The sequence below is a fragment of the Bombina bombina genome, chromosome 2, assembly GCF_027579735.1.
Source record: "Bombina bombina isolate aBomBom1 chromosome 2, aBomBom1.pri, whole genome shotgun sequence".
In the NCBI taxonomy this organism is placed as follows: domain Eukaryota; kingdom Metazoa; phylum Chordata; class Amphibia; order Anura; family Bombinatoridae; genus Bombina; species Bombina bombina.
The window spans coordinates 17766552-17785019 of record NC_069500.1 but is presented as its reverse complement, the minus strand read 5'-3'; the positions used below and the strand labels follow the sequence as shown (position 1 = coordinate 17785019).

General features: G+C 38.8%; 1 protein-coding gene across 3 annotated transcripts in view; it reads left to right on the top strand.

Annotated features, from left to right (window-relative positions):
* LOC128648369 (complement component receptor 1-like protein) overlaps window positions 1–18468 on the top strand; it is a 142596-nt gene that overhangs the window by 111854 nt on the left and 12274 nt on the right. For all 3 annotated transcript variants that reach the window (XM_053700972.1, XM_053700971.1, XM_053700973.1), the window contains 2 exons: window positions 2618–2642; window positions 10048–10142. In XM_053700972.1, coding sequence (XP_053556947.1) covers window positions 2618–2642; window positions 10048–10142 — 120 coding nt within the window. The remainder of the gene's footprint in view (window positions 1–2617; window positions 2643–10047; window positions 10143–18468) is intronic.

The following is an 18468-nucleotide window of genomic DNA, read 5'->3' as shown; positions in this document are numbered from 1 at the left end:
GTTTATGTTACAGCGCCGTAACATAAAACTCATAACTAAACTGTCCCAGAGTACACTAACACCCATAAACTACCTATTAAACCCCTAAACTGAGGCTCTCCCGCATCGCAAAACACTATAATAATGATTAACCCTAATCTGCCGCTCCCGGACATTGCCGCCTCACTACATTACTGTTATTAAACCCCTTATCTGCTGTCCCCTAACATCACCGCAACCTACATTATACTTATTAACCCCTAATCTGCTGCCCCCAACATCGCCACAACTATACTAACCGTTATTAACCCCTAAACCTAACCTAAGTCTAACCCTAACCCTAACGTAAACCCTAACACCCACTAACTTTAATGTATTTAAAATAAATCTAAATAAAAATTACTATTAATAACTAAATAATACCTATATAAAACTAAACACTTACCTGTAAAATAAACCTAAGCTAAACTACAATAATAAGTAATAGTTACATTGTTGCTATATCTTAGAGTTTTTTTTTATTTTACAGCTAAGTTTGTATTTATTTTAACTAGGTAGACTAGTTAGTAAATAGTTATTAACTATTTACTAGCTACTAGTTAAAATAAACACAAATTTACTTGTAAAATAAAACCTAACCTGTCTTACAACTAGCACCTAACCTTACACTACAATTAAATCAATTACATAAATTAAATACAATTACCTAAATTTACAAAAAACCCCCACTAAATTACAGAAAATAAAAAATAAATTATGAAATATTTAAACTAATTACACCTAATCTAAGAGCCGTAGAAAATAAAAAAAGCCCCCCCCCCCCCCCCAAAATAAAAAAACCCTAGCCTAAACTAACCTGCCAAGGCCCTTAAAAGGGCATTTTGTGCGGCATTGCCCCAAAGAAATCAGCTCTTTTACCTGTAAAAAAAAAAATACAAACCAACCCCCCAACAGTAAAACCCCACCACTCACACAACCAACTCCCCAAATAAAATCCTAACTAAAAAAACCTAAGCTCCCCATTGCCCTCAAAAGGGCATTTAGATGGGCATGCCCTTTAAAGGGCATTTAGGTCTTTTTGCGCCCAAACCCTACTCTAAAAATAAAACCCACCCAATAAACCCTTAAAAAAGCGTAACACTAACCCCGAAGATCCACTTACTGTTTTGAAGACCTGACATCCATCCTCAAGAAGCTGGCAGAAGTCCTCATGAAGCAGCAGAAGTCTTCATCCAACCGGGCAGAAGTCTTCATCCAGCAGGGCAGAAATCTTCTTCCAACCAGACAGAAGTCTTCATCCAGACGGCATCTTCTATCTTCATCCATCAGGGGCGGAGCGGGTCCATCTTCAAGACAGCCGGCGCGGAGCATCCTCCTCAATCGACATCTTCTCCCGAATGAGGTTTCCCTTTAAATGACATCATCCAGGTTGGCGTCCCTTAGATTCCGATTGGCTGATAGATTCATATCAGCCAATCGGAATTAAGGTTGGAAAAATCCTATTGGCTGTTGCAATCAACAATAAGATTGAGCTCGCATTCTATTGGCTGATTGGAACAGTCAATAGGATTTTTTCAACCTTAATTCCAATTGGCTGATAGAAATCTATCCGCCAATCAGAATCTAACGGACGCCATCTTGGATGACGTAATTTAAAGGGAAACCTCATTCGGAAGAAGACGTCGATATTGAAGAGGATGCTCCACGCCGGATGTCTTGAAGATGGACCCGCTCCGTGACGGATGGTTGAAGATAGAAGATGCCGTCTGGGATGAAGTCTTCTGCCCGGTTGGATGAAGACTTCTGCCCGGTTGGATGAAGACTTCTGCCGCTTCGGTGAGGACTTGTCTAAATGAAAGTACATTACAAAAAATGTTTAGAATGTGTTAAGAATCCAGAGTCCACATTTAGTCCAGAATTAAACAGGTTGAAGTGCATTACATTTTCATTTCACTTTGAAATGAAAATGATAATGCACTTCAACCTGTCTAATTCTGGACTAAATGTGGACTCTGGATTCTTAACACATTATCAAAACTTTTTATAATGTACTTTCATTTAGTCAATTACATTGTATATTCCACATTCTTTATACATAGGTACACAGGTAAGCCTATGTCCACACTTTTGTCTTTTTTTAACTTTTGTATTCCCCCCTGTATATACAATTTCACATCTTTATAGATATTGATTCAATGTTGATATATAACTTTATGTCAGTATATGCTCTATGTAAAGCTATATATTTCCCCTGTCTGTTCTCCTACACTGGACACCGTCTGCCTGTTACCTAAGCCCCCCTCATGATTTTTACGACACCTCCTCCTCTCCCTGCACTTTCTGTCTTCTTAGCTATTCTGTGTTTTAAGATATAATCTGTAAATTCCATTGAATTGGTCAGTATTGCTTTAGACTTGATAAAGGAAGGAACTCTTCCGAAAGCTTGTCAATTTATAAATGTATAGTTAGTCCAATAAAAAAGTATCATTGCTCAATGCAATACTCTTGTTCTTTATGCTCTTCACTTACAGGATAATATATATATATAGCTTTATATCTATTCATATAGATCAGTAGGTATGGATATCTATTGTACATGATCTTAAAACATTAACTTGAATTTCTGTTCTCTCCCCAGATAAAGAAGACAAGAAGTACAACTAGTAAGTTACAGAGACGTGTTTAATGTCTATGTTGTTATTATTATTTATTTGTAGAGCACCAGCAGATTCTGCAGTGATGTACACAGAGGAATAATCACAATTTACACTCGTCGAGATAGCGCAACTTCAGAGCTCTGGTTAACTGTTATGTGAGACAAATAAGGTTCACGAAACACATCAAAAAGACATTCATATTAACATTCAAATATTTATAAGAGCTTAAAGATATGAGGTCTCAGGTTCTCGAAAAAAACACAGGCAAATGGCATTAACTAGAGATACATACATACACATGTCTAAATATTTATATATATATACAGTATATACAGTGGGGCAAAAAAGTATTTAGTCAGCCACCAATTGTGCAAGTTCCCCCACTTAAGAAGATGAGAGAGGCCTGTAATTTTCATCATAGGTATACCTCAACTATGAGAGACAAAATATGGAAACAAATCCAGACAATCACATTTTCTGATTTGGAAAGAATTTATTTGCATATTATGATGGAAAATAAGTATTTGGTCACCTACAAACAAGCAAGATTTCTGGCTCTCACAGACCTGTATCTTCTTCTTTAAGAGGCTCCTCTGTCCTCCACTCATTACCTGTATTAATGGCAGCTGTTTGAACTTGTTATCAGTATAAAAGACACCTGTCCACAACCTCAAACAGTCACACTCCAAACTCCACTATGGTGAAGACCAAAGAGCTGTCAAAGGACACCAGAAACAAAATTGTAGACCTGCACCAGGCTGGGAAGACTGAATCTGCAATAGACAAGCAGCTTGGTGTGAAGAAATCAACTGTGGGAGCAATAATTAGAAAATGGAAGACATACAAGACCACTGATAATCTCCCTCGATCTGGGGCTCCATGCAAGATCTCACCCCGTAGGGTCAAAATGATCACAAGAACGGTGAGCAAACATCCCAGAACCACACGGGGGGAACTAGTGAATGACCTGCAGAGAGCTGAGACCAACGTAACAAAGACTACCATCAGTAAAACACTACGCCGCCAGGGACTCAGATCCTGCAGTGTCAGACGTGTCCCCCTGCTTAAGCCAGTACATGTCCAGGCCCGTCTGAAGTATGCTAGAGAGCATTTGGATGATCCAGAAGCGGATTGGGAGAATGTCATATGGTCAGATGAAACCAAAGTAGAACTGTTTGGTAGAAACACAACTCGTCGTGTTTGGAAGAGAGAGAATGCTGAGTTGCAACCAAAGAACACCATACCTACTGTGAAGCATGGGGGTGGCAACATCATGCTTTGGGGCTGTTTCTCTGCAAAGGGAACAGGACAACTGATCCGTGTACATGAAAGAATGAATGGGGCCATGTATTGTGAGATTTTGAGTGCAAACCTCCTTCCATCAGCAAGGGCATTGAAGATGAAACGTGACTGGGTCTTTCAGCATGACAATGATCCCAAACACACCACCCGGGCAACGAAGGAGTGGCAACATCTCAAGGTCCTGGAGTGGCCTAGCCAGTCTCCAGATCTCAACCCCATAGAAAACCTTTGGAGGGAGTTGAAAGTCTGTGTTGCCCAGCGACAGCCCTAAAACATCACTGCTCTAGAGGAGATCTGCATGCAGGAATGGGCCAACATACCAGCAACAGTGTGTGACAACCTTGTGAAGACTTACAGAAAACGTTTGACCTCTATCATTGCCAACAAAGGATATATAACAATTGAGATCAACTATATATATAAGTATATAAGTATTGAGATCAACTTTTGATATTGACCAAATACTTATTTTCCCTCATAATTTGCAAATAAATTCTTTCCAAATCAGACAATGTGATTGTCTGGATTTGTTTCCACATTTTGTCTCTCATAGTTGAGGTATACCTATGATGAAAATTACAGGCCTCTCTCATCTTCTTAAGTGGGGGAACTTGCACAATTGGTGGCTGATATATATATATGTGTGTGTGTGTGGTGTGTTTATATGTGTGTACATATGTATATATGTGATTATATGTGTATTTATGTATTTACAGACATATATACATATATAAACACATAATTACAAATGTATACATACTGTATATAGGGGTCTATTTATTAATGTGCGGATGGACATGATCCGCTATAGCGAACCATGTCCGCCGCACATCGATAAATGATGACAGCATACGCTGTCGGCATTTATCATTGCACCAGCAGTTCTTATGAACTGCTGCTGCAATGCCGCCCCCTGCTGATTCGCAGCCAATCGGCCGCTAGCAGGGGGTGTCAATCAGCCCAATCATACATGATCGGGCAGATTGCTATACGCGGTTAGAATGAGATTTGTCTGAGTTTGCTCACAGATGCTAAAATATAGCTGATTTCAAGTGTTCTGGAGGTAAACTTCAACTCAACATGCAGAATTTGCTCCAGCCTGGAGATCATGTCTAGATAATTCTAAGCTGATGAGGTTAACTTGAAGTTTTCTATTGTGTATGTGTTACAGTAACTTACAGTAGACTGTTGTATAGAGTAGAGTTTGGTTTAATTAGCTTCTTTTGTAATATTCTGAATACGTTTTTGTGATGGTGGCTTCTTTCAAAGTGTAACTCGTTCTATACGATGAGACGTTATTGATTTCAGTGGAGCTGATCTCTGCACCCATTGCTGTGACAAAGCTACAATTATTTATGCAATTCTGCAATTTGCAAACGACAAAGGGCTCATTATCATAGAATCATTAAAAGTGAAGCAATAAGCTACCAAGATTGCGGACATTTTAGTACCACGTTTCCATGTAAATATTTTACGCAATGCATGCACTTCTTTCCTGTGATTGCCTCTAGAGAGAAAGACACAGGAGTTATGTGTAGGTCACACAAAAATGCATTGAATTTATGAAAAATTGTTTTATTTAAGGAAAACATTTTTTAGGTTTTATGAAATATTTGTATATTAGGTATTCAGCCTATTTAGTGCCTTAATATATAAGGACATAATTAAACTCTGATGCTTTTTACATTTAAAAGAGTGCTCTATTCCCAATCTATATATAAGGAGCATTTATCATGATGTGTCCTGTTTCTACTCTTATACACCTAGATTACGAGTTTTGCGTTAGGAGCTATGCGGTGCTAATGAACAGTTTTCTCTCACCGCTCACTTACCTGCTGCGCTGGTATTACGGGTTTTTTCAAACCCGGCGTTAAAAGGCAAGAAGTGAGCATTGAGCAAAATTTTGCTCCTTACTGTACACCAATACCAGCACTGTTTAAGTCAGCGGTGAGCTGGTCGTACGTGCTCGTGCACGATTTCCCCATAGAAATCAACGGGGAGAGCCGGCTGAGAAAAAGTCTAACACCTGCAAAAAAGCAGCGTAAAACTCAGTAACGCAGCCCCATTGATTCCTATGGGGAAACACATTTTATGTTTACACCTAACACCCTAACATGAACCCCGAGTCTAAACACCTCTAATCTTACACTTATTAACCCCTAATATGCCGCCCCCCTACATCGCCGCCACCTACATTATACTTATTAACCCCTAATCTGCCGCTCCGGACATTGCCGCCACCTACATTATACTTATGAACCCCTAATCTGCTGCCCCCAACATCGCCAACACCTTCATTATATTTATTAACCCCTAATCTGCCACCCCCAATGTCGCAGCAACCTACCTACACTTATTAACCCCTAATCTGCTGCCCCCAACGTCGCTGCCACTATAATAAACATATTAACCCCTAAACCGCTGCACTCCCGCCTCGCAAACATTAGTTAAATATTATTAACCCCTAATCTGCCGTCCCTAACATCGCCGCCACCTACCTACATTTATTAACCCCTAATCTGCCGCCCCAACGTCGCCGCCACTATACTAAATGTATTAACCTCTAAACCTAAGTCTAACCCTAACCATAACACCTCCTAACTTAAATATAATTACAATAAATCTAAATAAAAATTACTATCATTAACTAAATAATTTGTATTTAAAAATAAATACCTATAAAATAAACCCTAAGCTAGCTACAATATAACTAATACTTACTTTGTAGCTATCTTAGGGTTTATTTTTATTTTACAGGCAAGTTTGTATTTATTTTAACTAGGTAGAATAGCTACTAAATAGTTATTAACTATTTAATAACTACCTAGCTAAAATAAATACAAATTGACCTGTAAAATAAAACCTAACCTAAGTTACACTAACACCTAACACTACACTATAATTAAATAAATTAACTAAATTAACAACAATTAAATAAATTAAATTAAATTAAATTAGCTAATGTACAAAAAAAACAAAACACTAAATTACAAAAAATAATAAACAAATTACAAGATTTTTAAACTAATTACACCTAATCTAATAGCCCTATCAAAATACCCCCCCAAAATAAACCCCCCCCCAGCCTAAACTAAACTATCAATAGCCCTTAAAAGGGCCTTTTGCGGGGCATTGCCCCAAAGAAATCAACTCTTTTACCTGTAAAAAAAATACAAACAACCCCCCCAACAGTAGAACCCACCACCCACACAACCAACCCCCCAAATAAAATACTATCTAAAAAAATCCTAAGCTCCCCATTGCCCTGAAAAGGGCATTTGGATGGGCATTGCCCTTAAAAGGGCAGTTAGCTCTTTTGCGGCCCAAAGTCCCTAACCTAAAAATAAAACCTACCCTATACACCCTTAAAAAAACCTAATATTAGCCCCCTGAAGATCGACTTACAGTTCTGAAGACCGGACATCCATCCTCAAGGAAGCAGCAGAAGTCTTCATCCAACAGGGCCGAAGTCCTCAACGAAGCCGGGAGAAGTCTTCATCCAAGCCGGGCAAAGTGGTCCTCCAGAAGGGCAGAAGTCTTCATCTAGACGGCATCTTTTATCTTCATCCATCCGATGCGGAGCGGCTCCATCTTCAAGACATCCGACGTGGAGCATCCTCTTCATCCGGAGTTTTCTTACTGAATGAAGGTTCCTGTAAGTGATGTCATCCAAGATGGCATCCATTAGATTCCGATTGGCTGATAGAATTCTATCAGCCAATCGAAATTAAGGTAGAAAAAATACTATTGGCTGATGCGATCTCTGTCCGCCTCCTCTTTAGACCATTGCTTCATAACTGGTGTTTCTGGCCAGTCTGAAGGCTCGCCAAAAACACGGCCCTTCATGCTCCATACGGAGCTTGATAAATGGGCCCCTTAATGTTCACAATTTAAAAACAGTGCATAATGTTTCTGGACCACATAGGACCCTTTGTGAAATGCAAATACAGTCCCAAACTATCTTACCTAATATCACCTAATCAACTCCTGCCTTATATACCAATATGTGATTTATCATGCATGCAATACAGCTGGTACACTCCGACACCATCTGCATTCCATGGAGCATATTGTGGGCCGGCAGCGCCATAATGACATCATCGCCAAGTGTCGGTCACTACTAATTTGCATATAGACGCTCACACGCTACTTTTGACAGCTGTCAAAACAACCAGGGTGTCAAAGAACATATGCATTTCAGAACCATTAGCAGTAGTGCAGTGCATGTGAAAATCTTATATCGCAATATAAAATAAAACCAGTTTATAAAGGATATATAAAAAAGTTAAATTAAAACAAATAGAATAAAAGACCTATACTACAAAAATACTGGAAATACCATATTTAACTATATTTAAACAGTGACGCTTCATCAGTCTCCAGGAGTATGGTAAGAATACTGAATTGCCTAGATGAGATGGTCACAGTCTTCATTCAGTCTAGAGGGCAGACCATCATAATTAATACGAATCAGATTCATACAAGGAAGGTGACAATCATATGTATTGCTGAGAGGGAAAGCAGTGATATGGTCCTGAAGTTTGCCCACAGGCCGAAATATTTACATGAGATGACTCTAGACTAGTCATCAGAAGCCAACCTGAAGTATGCCCACAGGCCGAAATATTTACATAAGATGACTCTAGACTGGTCATCAGAAGCCATCCTGAAATAAGCCCACAGGCCGAATTATTTACATGAGATGACTCCAGACTAGTCATCAGAATCCATCCTGAAGTAAACCCACAGGCTAAATTATTTACATGAGATGACTCCAGACTGGTCATCAGAAGCCATCCTGAAGTAAACCCACAGGCCGATTTATTTTCATAAGATGACTCCAGACTAGTCATCAGAAGCCATCCTGAAGTAAGCCCACAGGCTAAATTATTTACATGAGATGACTCCAGACTGGTCATCAGAAGCCATCCTGAAGTAAACCCACAGGCCGATTTATTTTCATAAGATGACTCCAGACTAGTCATCAGAAGCCATCCTGAAGTAAACCCACAGGCTAAATTATTTACATGAGATGACTCCAGACTGGTCATCAGAAGCCATCCTGAAGTAAACCCACAGGCCGATTTATTTTCATAAGATGACTCCAGACTAGTCATCAGAAGCCATCCTGAAGTAAGCCCACAGGCTAAATTATTTACATGAGATGACTCCAGACTGGTCATCAGAAGCCATCCTGAAGTAAACCCACAGGCCGATTTATTTTCATAAGATGACTCCAGACTAGTCATCAGAAGCCATCCTGAAGTAAGCCCACAGGCTAAATTATTTACATGAGATGACTCCAGACTGGTCATCAGAAGCCATCCTGAAGTAAACCCACAGGCCGATTTATTTTCATAAGATGACTCCAGACTAGTCATCAAAAGCTATCCTGAAGTATGCCCAAAGGCCGAATTATTTAGATAAGAAGACTCTAGAGTTATTCACTGGCTGTTCATGTTCATCTGCTAATCATTCTCAAGTCATAACCCAGAATGTTTTACCTTAGCTGATGACTTTACAGCCTGATGATGGGCAAATTACTTCTAAAGTATTTTGATGATCATCAAATGACTCCAGGATGTTCTCTAAAGTAATCCTGTTTGTCTTGGGATGATAGAGAGCTCATGCTTTAACAATAATAAAAAGATAGATTTTCTGAAAGTAAAGAATAAAAGAACTTAATAAAAGATGCTGCTTTCTACCCCCGAAGTTTCAGGTCTGCCTGAAACAAGTTAAAAATCAGCAGTCATAATGATTGACACCCCTTGCTAGCGGTCGATTGTCTGCGAATGTACAGGGAGCGGCATTGCACAAGCATTTCACAAGAAATGCTTGTGCAATGTTAAATGCTGACAATGTGTGCTGTCGGCATTTAGCTTGGCCCGGCATTTGATAAATTGATCCCATTGTGTGGGCTATAGTTTTACCTTCTGTACAATATCAGAGCAAATACAGTAAGAAACAGATGGGATATGCAGAAAGCTACTTCTCAGTAATACTTCAATACTTCTTATACTGTGATAAATAAATGAAAGAATGATTAAAAAAATGAAGAATTATATTTACAATGTGCAATATTACACAATTCTCACTTTTGTTTCTACAGCTTTTATATAGTGGTTGTCCGGCTAATACTGGGGATACTGGTACTTATCATCATGTTCTGTATTTTGGGAATAGAGATTATGACATGGAAGCCAGGTAAGTACAGCGCTATCCTCATATACAGCTACATACACATGTATGTCTTATTGTCATCTATTTAATGTATTTATGTATTCTCTATATAAGAAGCTGTCGATTGTAGACAAAAGCAGCAGCTGACAAAGGCCTATATTTATTAAAGTCTGGCGGACCGGATCCGACAGTGCGGGTCAGGTCCGCCAGACCTCGCTGAATACGGAGAGCAATACGCTCTCCGTATTCAGCATTGCACCAGCAGCTCACAAGAGCTGCTGGTGCAACGCCGCCCCCTGCAGACTCACGGCCAATCGGCTGCCAGCAGGGGGGTGTCAATCAACACGATCGTACTTGATTGGGGTTGAATTGTTGCGATTCCTGTCCGCCTGCTCAGAGCAGGCGGACAGCGTTATGGAGCAGCGGTCTTTGTGACCGCTGCTTCATAACTGCTGTTTCTGGCGAGTCTGAAGACTCGCCAGAAACAGAGGCCATCAAGCTCTTTACGGAGCTTGATAGATAGGCCCCAAAGTCTCAGACATGTTCTGTATAGTGAGAATTTATAATTTAAAGTGAAGCAGAAAAGAGGCCAATTGTCTTCTTAAAAATATACTTAATGGGGCATTTATGCAGAGCTAGACTGGGACCAAAATTAGATCCAGGTATTTTATAGCAGAGAATCCAACTTACTGCCCATTTGTTACTTAACCAGAGCTTACTGAATAAAAAAAATGTTTGTAACACGATTCTGTTTGTCCCTGTATTTTATAACAATCATCAGGGGTTGTCATGGTCCTTGTTTAGAGGAGAATTGCCTGGTATTTCAGGGCTGGACTGACCTTACTAGATGGGATCAGACTGATATACGTAAGGAAAGTTCTCCCCTGTATAAAGCACAACTGAGCTAAAAGAGGCTGCTTCCCAGGTGGTAACTCACCATTTAACAAGCTACTGAGCTGTTGTTAGTTCCTGGTAGAGCACTTCTCTACTGTACATATTTTATTAATTGGTTGTCATTAAATAGTAAAATAGTAAAATGTAATAATAACAAAAACAGAAACTATATAAAGTTCCTATTTAACCCCTTAATGACCGCAGCACTTTTCCATTTTCTGTCCGTTTGGGACCAAGGCTATTTTTACATTTTTGCGGTGTTTGTGTTTAGCTGTAATTTTCCTCTTACTCATTTACTGTACCCACACATATTATATACCGTTTTTCTCGCCATTAAATGGACTTTCAAAAGATACCATTATTTTCATCATATCTTATAATTTACTATAAAAAAATTATAAAATATGAGGAAAAATTGAAAAAAAAAACACTTTTTTTAACTTTGACCCCCAAAATCTGTTACATATCTACAACCACCAAAAAACACCTATGCTAAATAGTTTCTAAATTTTGTCCTGAGTTTAGAAATACCCAATGTTTACATCTTCTTTGCTTTTTTTGTAAGTTATAGGGCCATAAATACAAGTAGCACTTTGCTATTTGCAAACCACTTTTTTTTCAAAATTAGCGCTAGTTACATTGGAACACTGATATCTTTCAGGAATCCCTGAATATCCATTGACATGTATATATTTTTTTTTTAGTAGACAACCCAAAGTATTGATCTAGGCCAATTTTGGTATATTTCATGCCACCATTTCACCGCCAAATGCGATCAAATAAAAAAAATCGTTCACTTTTTCACAATTTTTTTCACAAACTTTAGGTTTCTCACTGAAATTATTTACAAATAGTTTGTGCAATTATGGCACAAATGGTTGTAAATTCTTCTCTGTGATCCCCTTTGTTCAGAAATAGCAGACTTATATGGCTTTGGTGTTGCTTTTTGGTAATTAGAATGCCACTAAATGCCACTGCGCACCACACGTGTATTATGCCCAGCAGTGAAGGGGTTAATTAGGGAGCATGTAGGGAGCTTGTAGGGTTAATTTTAGCTTTAGTGTAGTGTAGTAGACAACCCCAAGTATTGATCTAGGCCCATTTTGGTATATTTCATGCCACCATTTCACCGCCAAATGCGATCAAATTAAAAAAAACGTAAAATATTTCACAATTTTAGGTTTCTCACTGAAATCATTTACAAACAGCTTGTGCAGTTATGGCACAAATGGTTGTAAATGCTTCTCTGGGATCCCCTTTGTTCAGAAATAGCAGACATATATGGCTTTGGCGTTGCTTTTTGGTATTTAGAAGGCCGCTAAATGCCGCTGCGCATCACACGTGTATTATGGCTAGCAGTGAAGGGGTTAATTAGGTAGCTTGTAGGGAGCTTGCAGGGTTAATATTAGATTTAGTGTAGAGCTCAGCCTCCCACCTAAAACATCAGACCCCCTGATCCCTCCCAAACAGCTCTCTTCCCTCCCCCACCCCACAATTGTCCCCGCCATCTTAAGTACTGGCAGAAAGTCTGCCAGTACTAAAATAAAAGCTATATATATTTTTTTTTAATGATTTTTTTAAGCATATTTACATATGCTGCTGTGTACTATCCCCCCTTAGCCCCCAACCTCACTGATCCCCCCCCCAAACAGCTCTATCCCCTCCCACTCTAACTTAATGGGCACCATCTTGGGTACTGGCAGCTGTCTGCCAGTACCCAGTTTAGAAGAAAAAAAATGGTTTGTTTTTTTAATTTTTTGAAATTTTCTGTAGTGTAGCTTCCCCACACACAAACCAACCCCCCCACCCCTCCACGATCGTTTTTTGTGCTTTTGCACAAACATGATTAGCCAGGTTTTATTAAATACTTTTCCGTAGTGTAGCGGTTCCCACCCGCTCCCGCCCCGTGCACGCGCCCGCCCGCCACCCTCCGTGCACGCGCGCGCGCCCGTGCGCGCCCCTGGCGGTCACGCCCCCGATCCCGCCCCCCGTGACATCACGCGGCACACCGATGGCCGCCCACCCGCCTCCCAATTCGGCTCCCACCCACCAACGATACCGGCCATCGATGTCCGGTGCAGAGAGGGCCACAGAGTGGCTCTCTCTGCATCGGATGGCCATGTGAGGTTATTGCAGGATGCCTCCATATCGAGGCATCACTGCAATAACCGGAAAGCAGCTGGAAGCGAGCAGGATCGCTTCCAGCTGCTTTCCACACCGAGGACGTGCAGGGTACGTCCTCAGGCGTTAACTGCCTTTTTTTTGAGGACGTACCCTGCACGTCCTCGGTCATTAAGGGGTTAAATAAAGAATAACCACTTATTGCTCATCAGCCTGTGTAGTTACAGTTACTGAAAACAAGAGGCACCTGAGCAGGGCAACACTGGCCCTGAGCTGGCTCACAGATATAGCAAGGCAGTGAGAAGCAGAACAAGGCAGGGGCGGCCCTGTATCATGTACAAATAATAATACTGGGCAGGGCTAAGACCCCACTACAGAACTGGCCCTGGCTCAACTGGCAAATTCCCTGTAAGACATATGCTTAGCCCAGGCCTATATTTAAGTAATTTTTGTCCTAGTTGTATCCAAGAAAGGGCATTTTAAAATGCTTAGTTTTTTTGTCACTTTAAAGTCCTTGTAATGCTGACTCGCTTATGCAAACCTGCTTACCGAAATGTGAGAAGAAGCGGTTGTACGACCACTGCTTTTTAACATCTTTGCCATCTTGCTATTTCAGGGTGATTGACAGGCTCTGCTCTTGTGTCGCATTGCACAAGGCAATCCTTGTATAAAAGTACATGCAGACAACAGACATGTAGCTTTGTACACAGGGCTTATACTATAGTTAAAGTTAGCTTAACAGCAGAATTGCACTACTGGGAGCTAGCTGAGCACATCTGGTGAACCAATGACTAAAGGCATATGTGTTTAGCCACCAATTAGCAGCCAGCTCTCTTTAGTGCATTCCTGCTTTGGAGTTTACCTAGGTATGCTTTTCAATGAAAGCTGCCAAGAGAACAAAGTAAATGTGCAGACAAAAGCCCTTTGAAACGTTTCTTAAAATGACATGCTCTACCTAAATAATAAAAGTTGGATTTTGGCTTTCATATCCCTATAAAATAAATGAGCTACAGTATTTCTAGCTGCCCCAGATATTGCAGTTTGGTCACAGATAAAAAAAACTTCACATTTGAAGTACTAATTTTACAAGCACAACACTCGTGACCTCCCTGATGTTCATTAGACCCTCCTAGTGCGCAGGATATGGAGTACGCACCCTAGCGCTCGTGTAATTACGTCACACCTGTGCGATGACATCATTAGATCAGGAATAGGCTTCTGTTCTAACCTATCAGAATCCCTACATGACAAGATTCTACAACAGCTCAGGTCAAAAAGAACTTTTATTCCAATTAGAAGAACTGTTCCGATAAGTATTAATAGGACATTTATATAAGCGCATTGGATCCCTTTGCAGTTTAGTAGATGAAAATATGTCAAATCCTTTTTATGCAATATTTATATTTAATAAAGGTTTTCTGTAACTATTTTAGATTTAAATGTTCTGTACATAGCAGAATATGTTCTAAGTATTTATACATATATATTCCTTCCTATATATATATCTGTATATATCTATACATAATCATGTATATATATTTAGGTATAGCTATATATTGTACCAAAATACCATCAGATATGTACATGAAATATTTATGAATAAATAGAACATATTCTGCAATGTGAAGAACATTGGGATGTAAAATATTCATATTCTCATGTCAGGTTAGCGCACTTAAAGGGACAGTCTACACCAGAATTTTTATTGTTTAAAAAGAGAGCTAATCCCTTTATTACCCATTCCCTAGTTTTGCATAACCAACACAGTTATATAAATACACTTTTCACCTCTGTAATTACCCTGTATCTAAGCCTCTGAAAACTGCCCCTTATTTAACTTCTTTTGACAGACATCCATTTTAGCCAATCAGAGCTGCCTCACTGGAACTCCACGTATGTGAGCACAGTGTTATCTTTATGACACACATGAACTAACACCCTCTAGTGGTGAAAACTGTCAAAATGCCTTGAGAGAAGAGGCGGCCTTCAAGGGCTTAGAAATTAGCATATGAACCTCCTAGGTTTAGCTTTCAACTAAGAATACCAAAAGAACAAAGCAAAATTGGTGATAAAAGTAAATTGGAAAATTGTTTAAAATGACATTCTCCATCTGAATCATGAAAGTTTATTTTGGACTAGACTGTCCCTTTAATATTCAATCAGGTTTGGACGCGAGTTGGGTGGGTTTTTTTTACCACTTTTTTTGCTCCATTGACTTCTTTCTATCGTCTAACTATAAACGTTTGAAACAGGAGACTACAAGTAGCCTTCATTTTGCACCGGTTCACAACAGCGCATAGTGATCACGGGACAACTACTGAGGAAGTTATTCCACAGGTTTATTAGCTCAAAACAAAAGATTTGCAGAAGAGCTTTTGTCAGCTGGATTTACAGTACAGCTCTGTAAAACTGTACAGCACAGGGTGCATTTGATTTAAATCAAACTGATTAGTCAGTAAGACTGATTTAAATCAAACTGATTAGTCAGTAAGACTGATTTAAATCAAACTGATTAGTCAGTAAGACTGATTTAAATCAAACTGATTAGTCAGTAAGACTGATTTAAATCAATTGAAATCATGGTTTTCATTTTTAGAATAATAACTTTTCAGATTATTTTTCTGGTTATATCTGACCATTACTGATTTGCTATATATCATTGGATTTGGATAGATAGAGCTTTAAAATGAAATAAATTATTGGGAGGTGAACTATTTCCAGTTTAACAACTTAATCATTCATATGTTGATTTCAGCTGATTTTTATTGGAAGAAATTAAATAATGATTACCTTAATAATAACTATTTCAGTACTTTTATTTAACTAAAACTATAACATTATATTTCATTTTTACTGCTTGCCCCGCCCTCCACACTTAGGTCCTTGTGCAGATCTATTCCACTCTATTCAGTGAGCTTCTTGACACTTGGGTTGATTCTGTGTACACAGATCTGCAAAGGATCAATGGCATTAAAGGGACAGTAAAGCCAAAATTATATTTTCATGATTCAGAAAGAACTGGCAATTTTTTTTTACCAATTTTCTAATTTACTTATCTTATCTAATTTGCTTAATTGTCTTGGTATCCATTATTGAAAATTATACATAAGTAGTTGCTTGTCACTGTCTCACCCAATGTGTTCAGCTAGGCCCCAGTAAAGCATTGCTCTCCTTTAACAAACAATACCAAGAGTATGAAGCAAATTTGATAACAGAAGCTAATTCTTAAATCTGAAGGTTGTATTCTCTATCTGAAACCCAAAAGCTTTCATTTGATGATTATTTCTCTTTACGGTTTATTTTATCAACCCTGTATGTTTTTTTATAACATGTTGCTGTGAAGAAGGGGCAGGTTATTTCTGCAGACACAAATTCACAGAGAACTACCAAACCAATAAGGGGCCAGATTACGAGTGGAGCACAAAATTGCACTCCACTCTGCTTGCGTGTGCTGGTATTATAAGTATAGCCCAAAGCAAACACGATTCCTTATGCTCCAATGGGAGCCTCGTTCTGGTGCCAATGAACACAGCACAGAACCTAGCACAGCAAAGGGGGTAAGTCACTCAGCTTATTAAAAATATATGAATAAAAACATTAAAAAAGTGCTCATATATTTTATTATTATAAAACAACTATACTCTTTATTTTGGAGGCAATTGGGAGATATTTTATAATTAACCAGAGCTCTGACCTCTGGTTAATTTTCCTAGCGCAGAGTTCTACTGCGAGCTTGCAGTAACATTAATCAGCCACTTGTAATGTCTGGTGATTTAACATGCACCCGTAAATGGACAAATATGGCCGCAAACAGGAGCATGTTAGATTAGCGCTCCACTTGTAATCTAGCCCAATATGTGATAATATCATCAAAAAATAATGTGACAGAAACCTCTGGGAGATCTTGACATTATGAACGGATCAATGGAATTAATAAAAAAAAAATAAACATTACAGCAATGAATATGCAGCATCTCACTATATAATAAATAACTAATCTGTATTTCAGGAAGAATTAGCTTTAAATTATACTGTAACGTAAATAGAAACTATCTTTTAGATGAATATTTCAATAAAATAAAAGAAGCTCTGTTTATTCCAAGAAAATTGTTTGTGACAAGCGGTCACATTTTAAGGTTGGAGGCAAGGATATTTAATCTCCTGCAATGGAAACATGTTTTCACTGTAAGAGCAATAAAATTATGGAACTCATTACCAAAGGAGGTAGTGAATGCCAATACCCTAGATACATTTAAAAATTGTTTGGATACATTTCTGTCTAGAAACAAAATTCATGGATATGATTGCTAGTATTAAACGGGTCACCTTTTAGTGGGATTTAAGATTAACTGGAGCTTTTTGTAAGTATTTTAGATTTGTATTGGTTGAACTCGATGGACTTCGGTCTTTTTTTCAACCTCATCTACTATGTTACTATGATAAAAATTCTCTAGTCTTGTGGGCACATTTTTATCGTAAATTCCTGGTCCTTAAGGGGTTAATGACCATTATAATTTTAACCTTCTCAGATCAGTTGGTTTGGTTGGTATCATTTAATGTTTAGTTCCCTATCACCATTTTTATTTTATTGTTTATCACTTGTTTGTGTGAGAACCACTTATTGTGATATTAATTTTTTGTAAGTTAGCTACTTATACAATATGTATTGAGAAATATGACAGATACATCATTTATGCCACATATAGGACTAGATTACAAGAGGTGTGCTATTTTTTTCTTTTACTCTTGCGCTCTAACTGGGCTCAAAGTAAAATATTTGAGTGGCTGCATCAGGGCTTGTATTACAAGTTGAAGGTAAAAAAGTTAGCGAGCAAGCGAAAGACTCAGGCTTGCAAACTTCAGGACTTTGGATACTGCAATCTCCCTCTTCCCGTAGACTTCTATGGGGCATGCTACAAAAAAATATTTATCACTTGTGCAATAGTGGGAAAGTAGGAGATTTATACAGGGCAAAAGAAACATTGAAGAAGGAAGACAACGCTTGATTGGAGCCAATTTCCTCCTACAACAGGACAATGACCCAAAACAAAGCTCTAAACTATCAAGAACTATCTAGGGAAGAAGTAGTCAGATGGTATTCTGACTTTAATGGAGTGCTCAGCACAGTCACCAAATCTCAACCCTATTGAGCTGTTGTGGGAGCAGCTTGACTATATGGTACGTAAGAAGTGCCCATCAAACCAATACTGAAGTTACTTTTTTGAATGTTCCCAGTTGGTTTGTTTGAAAGTATGCATTGTGTGGGTGCTGGTTAGGGCCCCAGGAAGCGGGATACCTTGACGTGGTCCTGGGCTTGATCCTTTGGCACCAAATG